This window comes from Mustela putorius, unplaced genomic scaffold, assembly GCF_011764305.1.
Source record: "Mustela putorius furo isolate JIRA1106 unplaced genomic scaffold, ASM1176430v1.1 tig00000083_pilon_pilon_pilon, whole genome shotgun sequence".
Classification (NCBI taxonomy): domain Eukaryota; kingdom Metazoa; phylum Chordata; class Mammalia; order Carnivora; family Mustelidae; genus Mustela; species Mustela putorius.
Window position 1 is genome coordinate 43541495 of NW_025421273.1, and position 17181 is coordinate 43558675.

Consider the following 17181-nt stretch of genomic DNA (forward strand, 5'->3'; position numbering starts at 1 on the left):
ACGCTAGGCCCCGGCCCGCCCCTATTTCCTGCGGGCCCCTGGGGCGGGGAGTCAGGGCGGGGCTAATCGTAGCTAGCTGGGAGGCCCCGCCCCCATCCGAGTCTGGGCGAATCCGCTCGGGCCAGCTCAGCGGTCCCGCCCCTACCGCGAGCGGCAGTGGGCGGGGCTGCGTGCGCGGCGAGGCGGCTGAGGCCTTCGGGGTGGGGTTTTGGGGTCCGCAAGGCCGGCTACTAGTTTCCCCTGCCGCCTGCAGCCTGTGTCGTGTCTGGCGCCGCTTTCCTCCCTGGGTCCCGGTCCCGGCTGAAGGTCGGCGCCGCGGAGGTGGTGCCGCGTGCGCGCCGGGTCGGCTGTAATCTAGGACCGCGGGGTACTTGGCCCGCTGCGGCCGGAGGGGACCGGAAGATCTCGACCCCCTTTCCGGTCTCCCCAGCATCCCCGAGGGCCGACCTGGTCTTTCCGGCCCCCTAGACCCAGCTGGTCATACTGCCCCGCGGCTTACTCCCCTCACCACTCCCTCCGGGCCGGCGGCCCAAGGCTTACTCAGATCCCCTCCCTCGCCACTTCTGGGAAGGAGGCGCCTCGCGTCTCGTAGGATGCTGAGTCCTGTCATGACTGGACCAGTTCGGGCCTCCGCCCTGATCCCTGGGAGGAGAAGCTCGACACCCACGCCCTCCAGACATATTTTCCAGAGCTGCTCCCGCCGAATTCGGGAACTGGGTGGTCTGTGCTGAGAGTTTGCGACATACAAGTTCGTGTATGAGGAAGAGTAAAATTACTGAACGGACGCTGCCCGTTTTTAATGAGGAAGGCCACTCTGTTCCCTTTCTCCTCTCCCAAGTGCTCTTAAGTCTCAGATCTGAGAAGAGAAAAGCAGCCCGGACTTTTCTGTGTGTTCCTCATGGAGAAGTACATCAGGTTACATAATCTGGAGTTGAAGTCAAAGACCATTTTTAAATACGTCATGAGGAACGTGATTAGGAGTTTATAAAGACGCATTAAAATACCTCATAGATGATGGGGTGTGGTTTGTTTGGGGTTTTTTGGGAAGTTTTATTTAAGTAATCCCTACACTCAACATGGGGCTGCAACGCACCACCAGATCAAGAGTCCCATGCTCCTCCGAATGAGACGGCCACGCACCCCGTGATGATGGTTTTCTTTTCAAAAAACACTTTATTTGAGAGAGAGAGAAAGCAAGAGTGGGAAGGAGGGGGAGAAGCAGACTCCCCGCCGAGCAGGTAGCCCCAGGCCAGCTGATCCCACGACCCGGGATCATGACCCGGTGGGAAGGCAGACGCCCAACCTACTGAGCCACCCAAGCGCCCCGAGATGATGGTTTTCTTCACAGGATCATGACAACTTCTAGAAAGCTGTTGAATATTGATAAAACAGTTTGCTGTTGAGTTGTAAAAAGTATGATATGATATGTAGGTGTTGTACATTCTAAGCAGGTAAATTCATTAGTCCAACAAATATTTAGTGCCTGTTGTGTGTTAGACTTTATCCTAGAGACCGAAGACATAAAATGGATTAAGGCCCAATTCCTTCTTCCAAAGCTCACAGTTTAGAAGGAGAAATACGTGAATAAGTAATCGCAATACATGTGACAAATACTGTGCTATATAGTAGGGTTGTTTTTTTTAACTTGGCATATACATAGATTTAAATTACCTATTATGATTAGCTTTGTAATAAAAACCACTTTTCTGTTACTCTTCTCCTTGTTTTGAATTAAACGTTTTTCATTCATTTCACACTCTTAGTATTTTGAAAACCAAATCTTTTAAACAGTACAATCGCAGAAATTAAATCAAAATATCAAGACTAGCTAGAATGGAGCTTTGGATCTAAGACAGCAGTTCTCAAAATGTACTGACAATCCCTGAGACCATTTCAAGGGACCCAGGAAGTCAAAACATTTTCATAATAATACCTATTATTTATTTTTTTACTCTCATCTTCTCAGAAGTCTACAGTGGAATTTTCCAGAGCTGTATGACATGTGATATCATAACAGATCAATGCAGATATTATAGGTTTATAAAAATGCAAAACAATACAGTCTTCTAATTTTTAATTTGGAAATACAGTAATTTTTCATTAAAAAAATGATCTCGGGGATGCTTGGGTGGCTTAGTAGGTTGGGTGTTAATGTTAATGTCATAGAGTTATTATTGTCAACGTTAAGGAATTTATGTATGACTTGTCAATTTTCGTTTCTAATAATGTAAATGCCAATATCTATAATCAACATGAAAAAACTTTTTGGGGGGCGCCTGGGTGGCTCAGTGGGTTAAGTCTCTGCCTTCGGCTCAGGTCATGATCTCAGGGTCCTGGGATTGAGCCCCACATCGGGCTCTCTGCTCAGCAGGGAGTCTGCTTCCCTCTCTCTCTCTCTCTCTGCCTGCCTCTTTGCCTACTTGTGATCTCTCTCTGTCAAATAAATAAATAAAATCTTTAAAAAAAAAAGCTTTTTGGAGCCTTCAAATTTTAAATGTGTTAAGGAGTTCTGAGAACAAAAAGCTTGAGAACTGCTTGATATAGACCGATTATTTTCAAATTATGTTTCTTGGAGCTCTAAGTTTCTCTGGTGGTGTCACTCTGTGAGAAAGAGAATGAGTGGATGAGTGGAAGGTTAAAACAGACAGGGCTCTGAAACTCCAAATCAGAGCAGTTCTACTTTTATCTGTTTAATCTGCTTTATATATAAATTTTTTATTAATTATTGTTATGAAGATATAATGTATTATTTGCCCCAGGGATACAGGCCTGTGGATCATCAGGCTTACACATTTCACAGCACTCATCACAGCACATACCCTCCCCAATGTCCATAACCCAATCACCCTCTCCATACTATATATCAATTTTTTTATGTATGGTTTCAATTTATACATGGGCTCCTCTTCAAACTTAAAAAACATTGTTTCATTGGATAAGTATTTCTCTCCAAGTATTTCCAACATGCTAGTCCCTAGGAATATAATTGAGTAAAGAATGATACATTCCCTTCCTTCATAAATTTAAGTCTATGGGGAAACATCAATCAATCACACAGATAAATGTAAATGTAAAATTACAACTTTATTAAATGTAAAATTACAACTTTATTAAGGTGGGACATATATAGTCTTACGAGAGTATACAATAGGAGTATTAAACATAGTATTAGGGATGCTTCCTCAAGTTGTGATAATTGAACACTTAAAGGAAATATGGGAATTAACTGGGGGGAATGAAGAGGGTAGTTACAGGAATAAATAGAGTGAATGTGAAGAGAGCAATTCAGAACTAATTACAGTAATTAAGAATTAGAAATAGCATATCCAGGGTAGTAGCCATGGAGATTCAGAGCAATGAACAGATTCAAGAGATGATCGGGAAACAAAAGCAGTAAGACTTTGGTAATGTTCTCTAACACTCCCCCCACCCCCAACACCCACCAAGGGTGACACTATCCTGATTTCTGACAGTTTATTTTAGTTTTGCCCTGCACAGATATATTTAAGGAAATCAATTTCCAGCTCAACTTCCACAGGTGCCCTTTCCCCAAATTGATATGCCTGATAACAGTCCATTTTATAAAAGAAAGGCTTAACTTTCACCCAAGTAAAACCTTACTACCATCCATTACAGAGGGGTAAACTTCTCCTGAGTACCAAAGAAGTAAACTGGATTATTGTTTGGGGGAAGTCCCCTATGGTGATCAGTAAAGACACCTCAAATCAATCTTTCTTTATTTTATACTCATTTTTACTAAGGCTGAAGTCCAGAGTTAGAAACAGGACATGTTGGTCTATGTTGGGATATTCTGAATTCCAAACATAAGATGCCATATAAATTAGTGGCCTTGATTCTTTAAAAAGCAACTTGAGTATTGGAGTGTCTGGGTGAGTCAGTCAGTTAAGTGTCCGACTCTTGGTTTGGGCTCAGGTCTTGATATCAGGGTCGAGACAGAGCTTTTGCATCGTGCTGAGCATGGAGTTTGCTTGAGATTCTTTCCCCCTCCCTCTTCCTCTGCTCCTTCCGGCTCCTCATCACACCCCCAACACCCCCAACTTTTGAGCATGTGTTCTCTCTCTCACTCTCACAAATGAATAAGTAAAATCTTTAAAAAAGCAACTTGAGGGGCGCCTGGGTGGCTCAGTGGTTTAAGCCTCTGCCTTCAGCTCAGGTCATGATCTCAGGGTCCTGGGATCGAGCCCCGCATCTGGCTTTCTGCTCAGCAGTGAGCCTGCTTCCCCCTCTCTCTGCCTGCCTCTCTGCCTACTTGTGACCTCTCTCTCTCTGTCAAATAAATAAATGAAATCTTTAAAAAAAAAAAAAAGCAACTTGAGTATTTTGCAGAACTACTAAAATTTTCTAAAGATATTAAATAAAACTGAAATGGAGAAAATTTTAAAAATTTTACAAGAGGGGCGCCTGGGTGGCTCAGTGGGTTAAGCCGCTGCCTTCGGCTCAGGTCATGATCTCAGGGTCCTGGGATCGAGTCCCGCATCAGGCTCTCTGCTCAGCAGGGAGCCTGCTTCCTTCTCTCTCTCTCTGCCTGCCTCTCAGTGTACTTGTGATTTCTCTCTGTCAAATAAATAAATAAAATCTTTAAAAAAAATTTTTTTACAAGAAAAAATTTACAAAATTTAAAAATTTACAAGATTTACTCAGTAATTTAATTTAATTATATCAAATCTTGAGATGTTTTTCACTTATAGTCTTCATTTTATACAATGTTTAATACTTTTTACTAACAAAATTAAACTTATACCTAGGACCATATTAAATGTCAACTGAAAAGGTGTGAGGCATTGACTGAAGTCAGAGCCACTCTCCAAAATTTCCACGCTGTTTAATCACATGGATTCTGGCATTCTGGACAGCAGATGGGATTGTGGTTATTTTCATGCTTTGGAGCTATCCAGTTTTGTGTACAAGTCTTGCAAATTCTCTTGTAGTTTTTGCATTGTGATCTGGCTGTCATTAGGTGTCTTTTCTCCCAAATTGCATTAAAACAAACAGAGGTAATTTTGAATGTGGAGTAGAGATTCCACTTGGTTTGTTCACTGATGGTCAAGTGAGTTTAGGTGAAAAGGTACAAACCAAGGCTTGGTTAGATCCCATTCTGCCTCCTTGTATATTTTGGCCAAATAGAGTGAAAAGAATAAATGACACCAATGGTATGGTTAGTCGGACAAGAGACTGAAGTAGAAGAAATATATATGAACCTTTATTAGGGGAAAGTTTCAAGATTGCTTTGCATTGCATTTTTTTTTTTACATTGTACATCTAAAAGGGGGAAAATGTGCAAGACTACATTGCTATTCAAAATTCTTTTAGGAATATACAAGTAGCAAAGTTGGAAATTACAGGTCTAGCACATACCAATGGGAGTGGGTGGTTGCAGTTGTGTGGAAAACAAGATGGCTGGAGGAGAGGTTAGGGGACTGAGTAGTGGAAGAATTGTCTACCTGGATATTGATATCCCCAAGGGTCACACTAGGAAAAGTGCTGAAAAGGCAGGCACAAAGTTCAGTGCTAAACTGAGGAGTTGTCCAGGGGTCTATGACTTTGGAAGGTAAGAGTATCATATGGAATGCTTTGCCAGTAGGAACTTACAAAGAGAAAGTTTTGAGGAGGAGAGAGGGATAGCCTGGCAGCCAAAATGAGAAACTGGGAAGAAGTTCACTCTTCCTCAACATTCTTTGGCTTTATGGGTCTGGAAAAGACAACAGCTCCCATTTGAGAGGGCAGTGGAAGAGTCAGTGTGCATAAAGAGATGACAAGTTTGGAGAAGGGGATGTTCAGAGAAAAAGAGTGAAGGTATGGGGCTTTTGCTGCTTATAGCCTTTGAGTTTAGGTGGTTTGAGGCCTAAGGAAGGGTATAAAATTGAATCAGCTAAGGGGGTTGGCTTAGTGATGACCTGGGAGTCTTGGACTTCTAGTGAACACTGTGTAGGATGTGACTAGATTAATCATGAGAGGCTCTGAGACCAATTATCATAGTGAGGCCATGAGCGTAGGGATAGTACAGGAAGGCAGAGTTGAGAGAGCTTTTGCAAAAACATGTGGATCTCAATAGGTCTTCCTTTCAGACATGAGGATGTATTGAGGTCAACAAAGAGGTGCCCCCAGTGTGGAAAAGAGAGGGGGCTCTGGGTATTAACAATTCTGTAGATAGTCTTTTCTCCCATATCAATAAACAATATGAACATCTCCCTGTCACCCAAGACTCACCTCTCACTCAAGTAACTGCCCCATCGCTCTGCCCCCATTCATTGTAAAACTCCTCCAAAGAAATGCTTGCACTTCTCTCCTTCTGTACCCCCAGTTCTTTCTTTAGCTACTCCAGATGGGCTTTCATCCCCCTCGTTCCACCAAAACATCTTTTAGCAAGTTCACCAATGAATCCTTTCTGCTAAAATGTTCAATTCGCCATCACCATGATTTGACTTATCAGACATGGTTTCCTTCTTTCACTGGATGTTCCTTCCCGGTGCGTTGGTTCCTCTTTCTCAATCAGAGCTCTAAACATTGCAGTACCCTGAGTCCCCGTCCTGGGGTTTCTTCTTTTCTCTGTCTTACTATCTCTTTAAGTAACTTTATCCAGTCCCCAAAATTCGAGTATTACCTGTATTCTGTTGGCTTTTAATTTTTCTCTTAGCGATGGAACCTTACTTAGCTCTATACGTCTCTTACTTAACCTATCCAGAGCTCCATTTGGATATGTGGTATGCACCTTAAAATCATCAAAGCCAACACATGAGTATTGTTTTTCCTCTGTGGCAGCAACTGCCAGCTGACTCCAATAGCCACACTTCACTTATTTGGTAATAAAATTCACAAATTTTAACTGGGCGGATATTTTCCAGGATGAACACCAATGACATCTAGCCTTTTTTTTTTTTTTTAAAGATTTTATTTATTTGATACAGAGAGAGAGAGATCACAAGTAGACAGAGAGACAGGCAGAGAGAGAGGGGGAAGTAGGCTCCCCGCCAAGCAGACAGCCCAATGCAGGGCTCGATCCCAGGACCCCGAGATCATGACCTGAGCCGAAGGCAGAGGCTTTAATCCACTGAGCCACCCAGGCACCCTGACATCTAGCCTCCTTTGGGTATGGTCATTTTACCAAGTTGTGGCTAATGGAATGTGAATGGAAGGGAGATGAACAACTTCTAGGACAAACCCTTAAATGAATAGGTAGGCCCTCCATGTTTCCTTCACCACCTCCCCTCAGGCTGGAGCACTGACCCACTATTGTGACCTTTGACAATGCAGAGGACAACACCGGGTGGACAACAGCCGTTTGAGAAACACTGCTCTGTTGGTCAGTGGGGCAAGTCAGTTTCAGCCCTACACTGCTTATATTTTTGAACTGTTGCCTGAAAGAGAACTTAAGTCGATCTGGGTTAAGCCACTGGTGTCTGTCTCCTTATTCCAGCAAGTTAACCTGTATCCTAACTGATTGCTCCCAATCTGCTCCTTCTCATTGGCCATTTTCCTTACCATCAACTTTTCCCATCTCAAGTTCAATCATCAACCATCCAGTGGCTAAGACCCCAAAACTAGACTTAAGTCTTGTTTTCTCTCTTCCCTTCCATTCACTGTCAGGCCATCCATGTGGCCAGTTGGCTTTACCTCGAACATATATCGCAAATCTGATATCTTCTTCTAATTCATGTTGCCACAACCCTTTGCCAAAGAGATTAGCATCTCTTCTCTGGACCCCAGTGGCTTCCTAGCTTTCTACCTTCTTTCCTGATGCACACAGTTCATCTTCCATATAGCAGCCAGAGTGAGATTTTTAAAACCATAAATCAAATCATGTATCTCTCATCCTTTGTCCCAAGGGCTTTTATACTCTTAATAAAACTCGAATTCCTTATTTTGGAGTTCAAGATCCTTAAGATGTAGACATACCTCATTTCTTTTGAGAGAGAGAGCCCTTGCATAAGTGCATGAGTTGGGGGGTGGTGCAGAGAGGGAGGGAGAGGGAAAGGCAGACTGCATGCTGAGACAGACTGAGCCCAAGGCTTGGCTCCGTCTCATGACCCTGAGATCATGACCTGAGCCAAACTCAAGAGTTGGTCGCTTAAGCGACTGAGCCACCCAAGCACCCCTTCTAGACCATACTTCTGATCTCAATTTGTACAGGTCATTTGGTCTTATTCTGGTCCCTTGAAAATGCCGATTATGCTTCAGTCTCACGTCCTTTGTAGTTTTTTTCTCTTGGAAAACTGCCCAGATCTTTGCACAGCTGCATCATCAAATCTCACCCCAAATATCATCTCTCTCTCTCTCTCTTTTTAAAAGACTTTATTTATTTATTTGAGAGAGGGAGAGTATGAGCAGGGTGGGGAGGAACAGAAGGAGAGAGAGAGGCAGATTCCCTGCTGAGCAGGGAGCCTGAGGCGGGGCTCAATCCCAGGACCCTGGGATCATGACCGGAGCCAAAGGCAGACACTTAACCTACTGAGCCACCCAGGCACCCCTTCAAATATCTCTTCAGAAAGCTCTTTCACCATTATTTTTTAACTTCACTTTAGCAGTTAGTTCCTGAAATATTAGCTTATTTGTTAGCTTTTGTATTTATCTTTCCCTGGTAAATACTATATAAACTTCTGGAGGACAGGGACTAAAAACAAATGGCCTTATCACCAAAAGAATTCATATTTTCTGAGACCCTTAAGTCTATTATGTGAGGAATTAATATTTATTCTATTAACAATTGTGATCCAAGTCCTTGCAAAGTAATAATCCCACCTTTATTCCTTATTATAACAATGGTGTTTTTGTTTCCTTGGCATGCTTTATTATTTCTTTTCCTTCCTCCTCGCCTTCCTTTTTCTTTCTTTGTTTCTTTTTTCTTTCTTTCCCATTCCTTCTTTCATCTTCTCCTCCTTCTTCTTCTTCTTCTTTTTTTTTAACATAGAGCCTTCTCATGAACTGAACAGACTTCTTTTATGGCCATCCATGAAGAAGGATGACATCTCCCTTCCTCATCCCCGTAAGAAAAAATTGAGAAAATAAAAAAGCATTATTTTTAAGCATTAGGAAAACCTGTGAAATATCACTATTAAAAATAACTCTACTGCAGGAGAATATAAGATTTCACTTAATTCCCTGCCCATATATAGAAGTCAGCTAGTATAAAGGAACTTATTTTATGCTTTTGTTTAGTTTTCCATCTCTGGAACTAAAAACAAGCTTTAGCATTCTTTTTCAAAAGATTTGTTGATTTTAGAGAGAGACTGTGGGGAGGTGGGCAGAGAGAGAGAGAATCTTGAGCAGACTCCCCACTGATCTCAGAGCTTGAGGTGGGGCTAGACAGGGCTTGCTGGGGGGCTGGACCTAAGCTTGATCTTACCACCCAGAGATCATGACCTGAACAGAAATCAAGAGTCAGACATTTGACCAACTGAGGTGCCCAGGTGCCCCAAGGCATAGCATTCTTTTTTTTTTTTTTTTAAAGATTTTATTTATTTATTTGACAGAGAGAGAGATCACAAGTCGGCAGAGAGTCAGGCAGAGAGAGAGAGAGAGAGAGAGAAGCAGGCTCCCGCTGAGCAAAGAGCCCGATGCGGGGCTCGATCCCAGGACACTGAGATCATGACCTGAGCCGAAGGCAGCGGCCCAATCCACTGAGCCACCCAGGCGCCCCCAAGGCATAGCATTCTTAATGCCAAGAGTTCTTACCCTTAGTTGCTACTGGAATTACCTACAGATGCTTAGGTCAAACCCCATACCACAATCTCTGAGGTGTGGAGTCAAAGCACCAGGTTTTTAAAGCTCTCAAAGTGCTGCCAATGTTGAGAACTATTAGTCTAATTAGTTTGCTCTTTAGCTTTTACTGCAATGAATTTATTCACCTATTAGTCAAAATGTATTTGCTTTCCAGTTTACCTTTCAAGGATTTTAAAATATTGATTGGACACTGACATTCTATTTAATGTTTTAATCTTTTTTTATTTTATTTTATTTATTTATTTGACAGAGAGACAGTGAGAGAGGGAAGACAAACAGGGGGAGTGGGAGGGGGAGAAGCAGGCTTCTCGCTAAGGAAGCCTGATGCGGGACTTGATCCCAGGACCCTAGGATCATGACCTGAGCCAAAAGCAGACGCTTAACTGACTGAAACACCCAGGGGTCCCTAATGTTTTAATCTTTAATGTTTTTCTTGTGCCAGACTCTGGCCTAAATGTGCCACTGTCCATTCTTAGAGTGAATTCTTTCCAACAGAAATTCAATGGAAGTGCCCCCCTAAATACCTAGTATCTGTACAACTTGAGGTTTTGAAAAGGGAGAGGGTATATGTGTATGTGTGTGTGTTGGGATGGTGAGGGCCTTTATATACAGTATTTATTTAGGACTTAACATTTTTACAAACATTTCATTTGATATTTACTTCAGCATTCTGTAAAGTGGTACCATATTTGATAAGTAAATGAGGAAACTAATGGTTCGAAGTAAGTAGACAGTCCAACAGTTACATAATTTTTCCTTAGTATAGACTGCTCAAAATACCATCATTCATTTAGTTGTCAAAAACTAATATTCACACAGTCTCACAAGAAGGGAACGAACATATTGAATGTAGAAGTAGAAATCTAACCTGGGGCACCTGGATGGCTCAGTCGGTTAAGCGTCTGGCTCTTGGTAATGATATTGGAGTCATGAGATCAAGCCCGCCATGAGGCTCCCTGCTCACTCCACAGTTCTGCTGGAAATTTTCTCCCTCTCCCTCTGCCCCTCCCTACTCTCTCTCAAATAAATAAATCTTTTTTTTTTTAATATCTTATTTATTTATTTGACAGAGACCACAAGTAGGCAGAGAGGCAGGCAGAGAGAGGAAGGAGAGCAGGTTCCCTGCCGAGCAGAGAGCCCGATGTGGGGCTCGCTCCCAGGACCCCGGGATCATGACCTGAGCCAAAGGCAGAGGCTTTAACCCACTGAGCCATCCAGGTGCCCCTCAAATAAATAAATCTTAAAAGAAAATAATAATAACCCAGACTTCTCGTAAACCAACTATTGAAGAGATTTGCAAAACTGTAAAACATGCCAGTCTTCTAAGTTTTCATTTTGGAAAATGGTTTTTTCACAAAAACCTTCATGTTAACATGTATTGGGTATATTGTTATTTTAAAATACGTAATGCTTTTAAATGTTCTGTTTTAATTTTGGATACAGTATATATTGATACATAAAACAATGCATATAAACAAAAATTCTTTGGGGTCTCCAAACCAGAAAGTTTGAGAATCACTATAAGCTATATGCTATAAACTATATGCTATCTTTTAGATGTAAGAAAAGCTAAAGATCTGAATGAATTATTTACCTTAAGCCCACCTCACACAAAGCTACTTGAATACTTTTCCTCCAAGGCTCAACACTATTAGCAATGCTAAATATTTTTACTGCACATAAGACAATTATTACAATTACATGACTACAGGTCATGGATCCCAGGGTCCTGGGATCAAGCCCTGCATCAGCTCTCCGCTCAGCAGGGAATCTGCTTCTCCCTCTGTGCTCTGCCCCCTTCAAATAAACAAATAAAATGTTAAAAAACAACAACAAAAACAGCAAAATAGTAGACTTTTTCCATAATGCTGAATCTGCTATGTAGTACTTGTCCTCTTTAAGAAACTGTGCTCAGTTCTTCAAAATGAATAAAGGCAATGCAATTCAAATCCATTCATCATCATAACATAGCCTGAGTGTCTGAGGTTATGAGCAGTATGGGAACCAAATATTTAAGAAGTAGTAAGGCCTCTAGTATTGCAGGGGTTATATTTTTTTCTCATCCCTAAACTTCCTGGAAATAAGCAGAGTGTTGTAAAAGGGAATATGGTTTTTTAAAAGATTTATTTATTATTTTAGAGGGGGCAAGGCAGAGAGAGAGGGAGAGAGGATCCCAAGCAGACTCCCCACCAGCACAGAGCCCAAAGCACAGCTCAGTCCCACATCCCTGAGATCATGACTTGAATGGAAATCAAGAGCTGGATACTCAACCGACTAAGCCCCCCAGGCACCCCAGGAATATTCTTTCTTGACATGAAAGTTGCTTTATTCTTAAAACTACACATAGGTGCACCTGGATGGCTCAGTGCGTTAAGCCTCTGCCTTTGATTCAGGTCAAGATCTCAGGGTCCCTGGATTGAACCCCGCATCAGGCTCTCTGCTCGGCAGGGAGCCTGCTTCCCCTTCTCTCTCTGCCTGCCTCTTCGCCTACTTGTGATCTCTCTCTCTGTCAAATAAATAAAAAACAAATCTTTAAAAAAAAAAAGCTACTCATATTATTCTTCATCCCTATCTACTCCCTGCTTCCCAAACATCTTCTACCCCCCTTTCACAAAACGTCTTAATCTGGCATCTGATGGTTTAAAATGTTTTTTGTAACATAATTCTGAATAACACCCATTTTATTGGGGGGGGTTGTTTTTTTGTTTTTTTGTTTGTTTTTACAGATTTTTGAAATTTATTTGACAGAGAGAGAGATCACAAACAGGCAGAGAGGCAGGCAGAGAGAGAAGGGGAAGCAGGCTCCCTGCTGAGCAGAGAGCCCGATGCGGGGCTTGATCCCAGGACCCTGAGATCATGACCTGAGCTGAAGGCAGAGGCTTAACCCACTGAGCCACCCAGGCACCCCTGAATAACACCCATTTTAAAGCAGAAATAAATACAATGTCGAAATGTTTATTGAACTGACATAGTCTATTTGTATGAGAAAAGATATGCAAAGTTAAGTTGCCCAGGGGAAAAGATCACTTTGATAACTCCAATTTTTAAAAATGTGAGAGCATCATAATCTCGGCTGGTGTTTATGGAACTTCTTGGTGGCGAGAAAAATTGACTCTTAAAAACAGATTTGGAACTGAGACAACTATCAGATGAAATGGCAGGAAGCAAAAAAACTTATGAGAATTCTACTTTCTGAGAGGAAAATTAATACTGAAGAACCATTTAATGAAAACTTAGTTTTACAAGGGTTCAGGTATATATTGACATTCATGACAAATTTTAGATTGAAATCATTAATTATCTCCAGAAAATTATATGTCTCACACATTTCGCTATTTTAAAGAACACTTAAGTATCACACAGACACTGACCCATGCCAGGGCAATTTTACCATTTTTACGTGTATGTGGGGATTAATGATCTTTGGTATCTGGGTGCATTCCAGGTCACAAGACAAAAAGCAGATCTTTACTTGTGTGTGTGTTTGTACAGTTACACATCTTGCTCCCTTGAAGTAACATAGGCCTGCTCAAAAACATAATTAACATTATTAATTATTATTCCTTCAAAGCATAGGTATATTAACACTGTATTCTAGGAGGAAATTAAAAAATAAAAAAGTGGGGCGCCTGGGTGGCTCAGTTGGTTGGACAACTGCCTTCGGCTCAGGTCATGATCCTGGAGTCCCGGGATCGAGTCCCACATCGGGCTCCCCGCTCCATGGGGAGTCTGCTTCTCCCTCTGACCTTCTCCTCACTCATGTTCTCTCTCACTGTCTCTCTCTCAAATAAATAAATAAAATCTTTAAAAAAAAAAAAAATAAAAAATAAAAAAGTAAGTAAAGAAATGTAATTGTGATCTAATCTAGAGATTCTCAGACTCCCTACTTCTGAATATTGGCCCCACTGCTATTACATACATATTTTTCTTGTAACTTAAAGTTCTCTCTGTGGAAGGTCTTCAGTTAGGGGTAAAAAGTCTTACAAGGACATCGTTTAATAAAGGATGTAAACGTTCTACTAAGCAAAAGATTCATTTCCCCAAAAAAGCCAAACAGAAAACAATACGTTACTAATGTTTTCTATTTATTCATTAATAAAAAGTGCATAGTACAAGCCCTTTATCCCAGTCCAAGTACTCAGTAAAAGATTACAATAAACCCTGGATGGCACAGACATGATTTGTTTGGCATGACTTAAACATTGAAAAACAGCAATTCATACTTAGTACATCACATGACCACTTTCGCTTTTAACAAAGTAATCATTAGACATGGTAACAAATACATATGCTCTTCATTTAGAAATATCATGTTAAGACTAAATCTACTATTGCAACAACAAAAATTTAACCCCTTAAGTGTAAACTCTTCATTTCTCCTCAAGTTGCTGTTTTGTGTCTTAAGCTGACGAGCTGGTCAAATTTTAGCATGTTTATTTAGAGTGACAGGCTTTAATTCAGAGTGATACATTTCCAAGGTTCCTTTGAAAATAAAAGAATTCAGTCATTCTATAAACACTATCACATCACATACCACGATGACACTAAAAGTGACCATGGACTAGCTGAACCTTATAGTTACTTTAGAAAATTTCTGCAAGTTTATTTAAAATATGACTTGCTGGCCATGGGATAGTGCTTGGATAGATACATGATAAACTCTTTTACTATACACAGTTTCAATGTTAACTTTTTCCATATGGAAAGCTAGAAATCATTATTTTGCATAAGGGACATTATATGACTCTCAAACAAAATAAACTTATTGTTATTTGTGGAACATTTAAGAGCCCAAAGTGACTAAAATATGAAGCTTTATCTTTCCTTTCTCCAGATTATTTAAAAATGAATGTAGCCACAGTTCCGGTGAATATAAGCCAAGTAATGAGTAAGAGTGTGCTCAATAAAAAGGCCACATGTAGAAGCTTTAAGAATTAAATAGAGTAATATAAATTACTAGTTAGGTTAACAGGAATACTTTATAAGCAGTAGTATGTGGTCTTTCTCAGGAATGCAGAGAAATTTTACAAGCAAAAAAAACCCAAAACTAAGTATTTCTCTAGGAACTTTTGTTCCTAATTAGACGGTCCATATAGAAAAGGTTAATATACTAGATGTACTGTCAATTAAGTGTATGTGACAGAAATGAAGAACCAGGAATGAGAATCTAGATTTGTAGGTCTCTAGCCAACTAACACTAGACACTCTTGTTTCCTCGTCAAGGCCAACTGGCTTCCACCAAAGCCAATTCTCAATTACTTGTGAGCCACAGATTCAGTGGATGCATCAGCATCTCTGCCAGAGGCTGGCTTTCTAGCAGCTTAGAGAACAGACTGCTAGGATGTATGTGCAAGCCTTCAAAGTCCAGGGGCCAAGGGCAGAAAAAGGAATGCTTATAGAGATTTAACTCCAACCTATGCCATCCCTGCCCTTTCCACATTGAATACTCTAACAGCTGTAAAGCTGAGAACGCTTCCAGTAGGCCACAGCAAGAGGAAGATTTAAATCTATGGTGCTCCCTTATCTAAGATTTGACTTACCTGTGTTATGATACCCCTCAATTAGCACAAGTAACTAAGAATAGATGACACTATGTCAAGAAATTGAGCTCAAAGCTAAGATCCACAGAAGGAATGCAAGCAGTCAATATTGGATTATATAAGGAAATGAAGCCCTTAAAAAGTTTATGGCCTAAAATGTAATCATAATAAAGGGGGAAAAAATACCCTAGGAGCATCACACAATTGTATCAGAGACTCTATTAAACAGTACAATGATATAGAGAAGTTTATTAATTCATACATGTAATTTCTCAGATCGGTAACAGTGAAAAGCTAGACTGATCTGGGGGGAAAATCCTTACATCGATAGCAAAATATCTTCTAGCCCCCATAAACCATCTGTAATCACTTGCTAAGAAAAAAATTCCATAACCACATAGGTCATGTCAGACTTGTATTTATGCCATTTGTTTTCATTTTCTTTCAAACTGAGCAAAACAATACAACCTTTTACTTTTTATACATTTCAAAATTTTACTTATAATAATGTTCCTCCCCACCCCAATCCATCTTATTACTAGAAAAGAATGAGATAAGGGGTGAGAAAAAAGATCCTTGATTGCTTTTTCATTTTCCTCTTTTTCCCTTGGAGTAAACCATCAAATATTTTCTGAAGTTAGAAGGGTAACAAAAGACTCAATTTTTTCTTCACAGAAAAAATAGGCTAAATAAGTAAACAGCATTCAAATGTCAGCAACCAAATAAGCCCCAATACAGCTTTCAGAGTTCCATTTAACAGGGAAGAGTTAGAACAGAAAAGGTTCCTGAGAGGCACCCATTTAACAAATAAATTATAGCTTAAATTATTACTGTATAGAATATACCTGGCAAAGGCAGAAAGCGTTAACTTTTTTCCTCCTTTCATGAACCTTATAAGGCTAAAATGGACTGTAAATCACCCACCATATTTAAATCATGCTTATTTAAAGTTCTCCTAATATTAGACATTTTTGTGGGAATAGAAAACTTAGTAAACAACTATTTCATTTCTTCTCCCCTCTTTTTTCTAGCTACATAAGCCAGTTGTAGTGGATGACACAGATCTGGAAAATATTCCAAAGGCTGCCACAGTCCCAAGAACTAGAAAAAACTGCTACCCACAAATAAACTATTAAGGTAAATGTAAATACAGTGTGGTTCTAATTTTTTTTCATACAATCTCAGAGAACACCAAGTAACTTTATAAATACCTTATGAAAAAAAAGCAATTTTAAAAACCTATCAAAACTATTTAAAATATTTAAAGGCAGGATCCCAAATTTCCTTCAATCAGGCCAGAAATCATCACAAAAAAATTATGATCACAGTTACAAATAGAATGAGTGGAATGTTTAAGTTGAGGATAACCAAAAAGGCCCATGTAAAGTTTTTAATATAATCATTTACTCAAATATACTGTAAAAAGGAATGGTGATAACACAGGAAGCAAAAATAAGCTTGCGAGTGAAATTTCTAGAAGCTCATGAAAACAATACCATTCCATATTGCAGATGCAAAAGGAAAAACAGTCTAATGGGGTTAAGAGTACTCTGGTCATCTTCGTTCATTTGGTCGTGCAAGGTGTTAACTATTTTCACTTCCCATATCACAAAGTTAGTCCACAGGAGGGGCTGGTGGATCTTGTCCCTGGCATTAGAAAGACAGAAATTATGGAACCGACTTCTTGAATCCTAGTGCAACCGATCTAGCACATAATAAGAACTGAAGACATGACCCCCACCCTCCAATCCCTAATCATATACTTATTTGGACTTCTCTTGTGCTGTTACACCAGGGAACACTAGATTAACACTATAATTCACCAACGTTTGTCTCACTCCTCCCTGTGGTATGGAAGAAAGGGAAACTATGTAACAGTAAAATGATTTGGATGACACTGCTC

At 40.4% G+C, this 17181-nt stretch overlaps 1 protein-coding gene across 4 annotated transcripts in view; it reads right to left on the minus strand.

Annotated features, from left to right (window-relative positions):
- Positions 1-8427: 8427 nt before the first annotated feature.
- Positions 8428-17181, minus strand: part of SMIM14 (small integral membrane protein 14) — a 76055-nt gene continuing 67301 nt past the window's right edge. The window contains exon 5 of one of the 4 annotated variants that reach the window (XM_045076643.1): positions 8428-8992. In XM_045076643.1, coding sequence (XP_044932578.1) covers positions 8918-8992 — 75 coding nt within the window. In that variant the 3' untranslated portion in view covers positions 8428-8917. Of the gene's footprint in view, positions 8993-13802; positions 16926-17181 lie in introns of those variants that run through there. The other 3 variants (XM_045076652.1, XM_045076654.1, XM_045076648.1) reach the window with 3 other exon arrangements.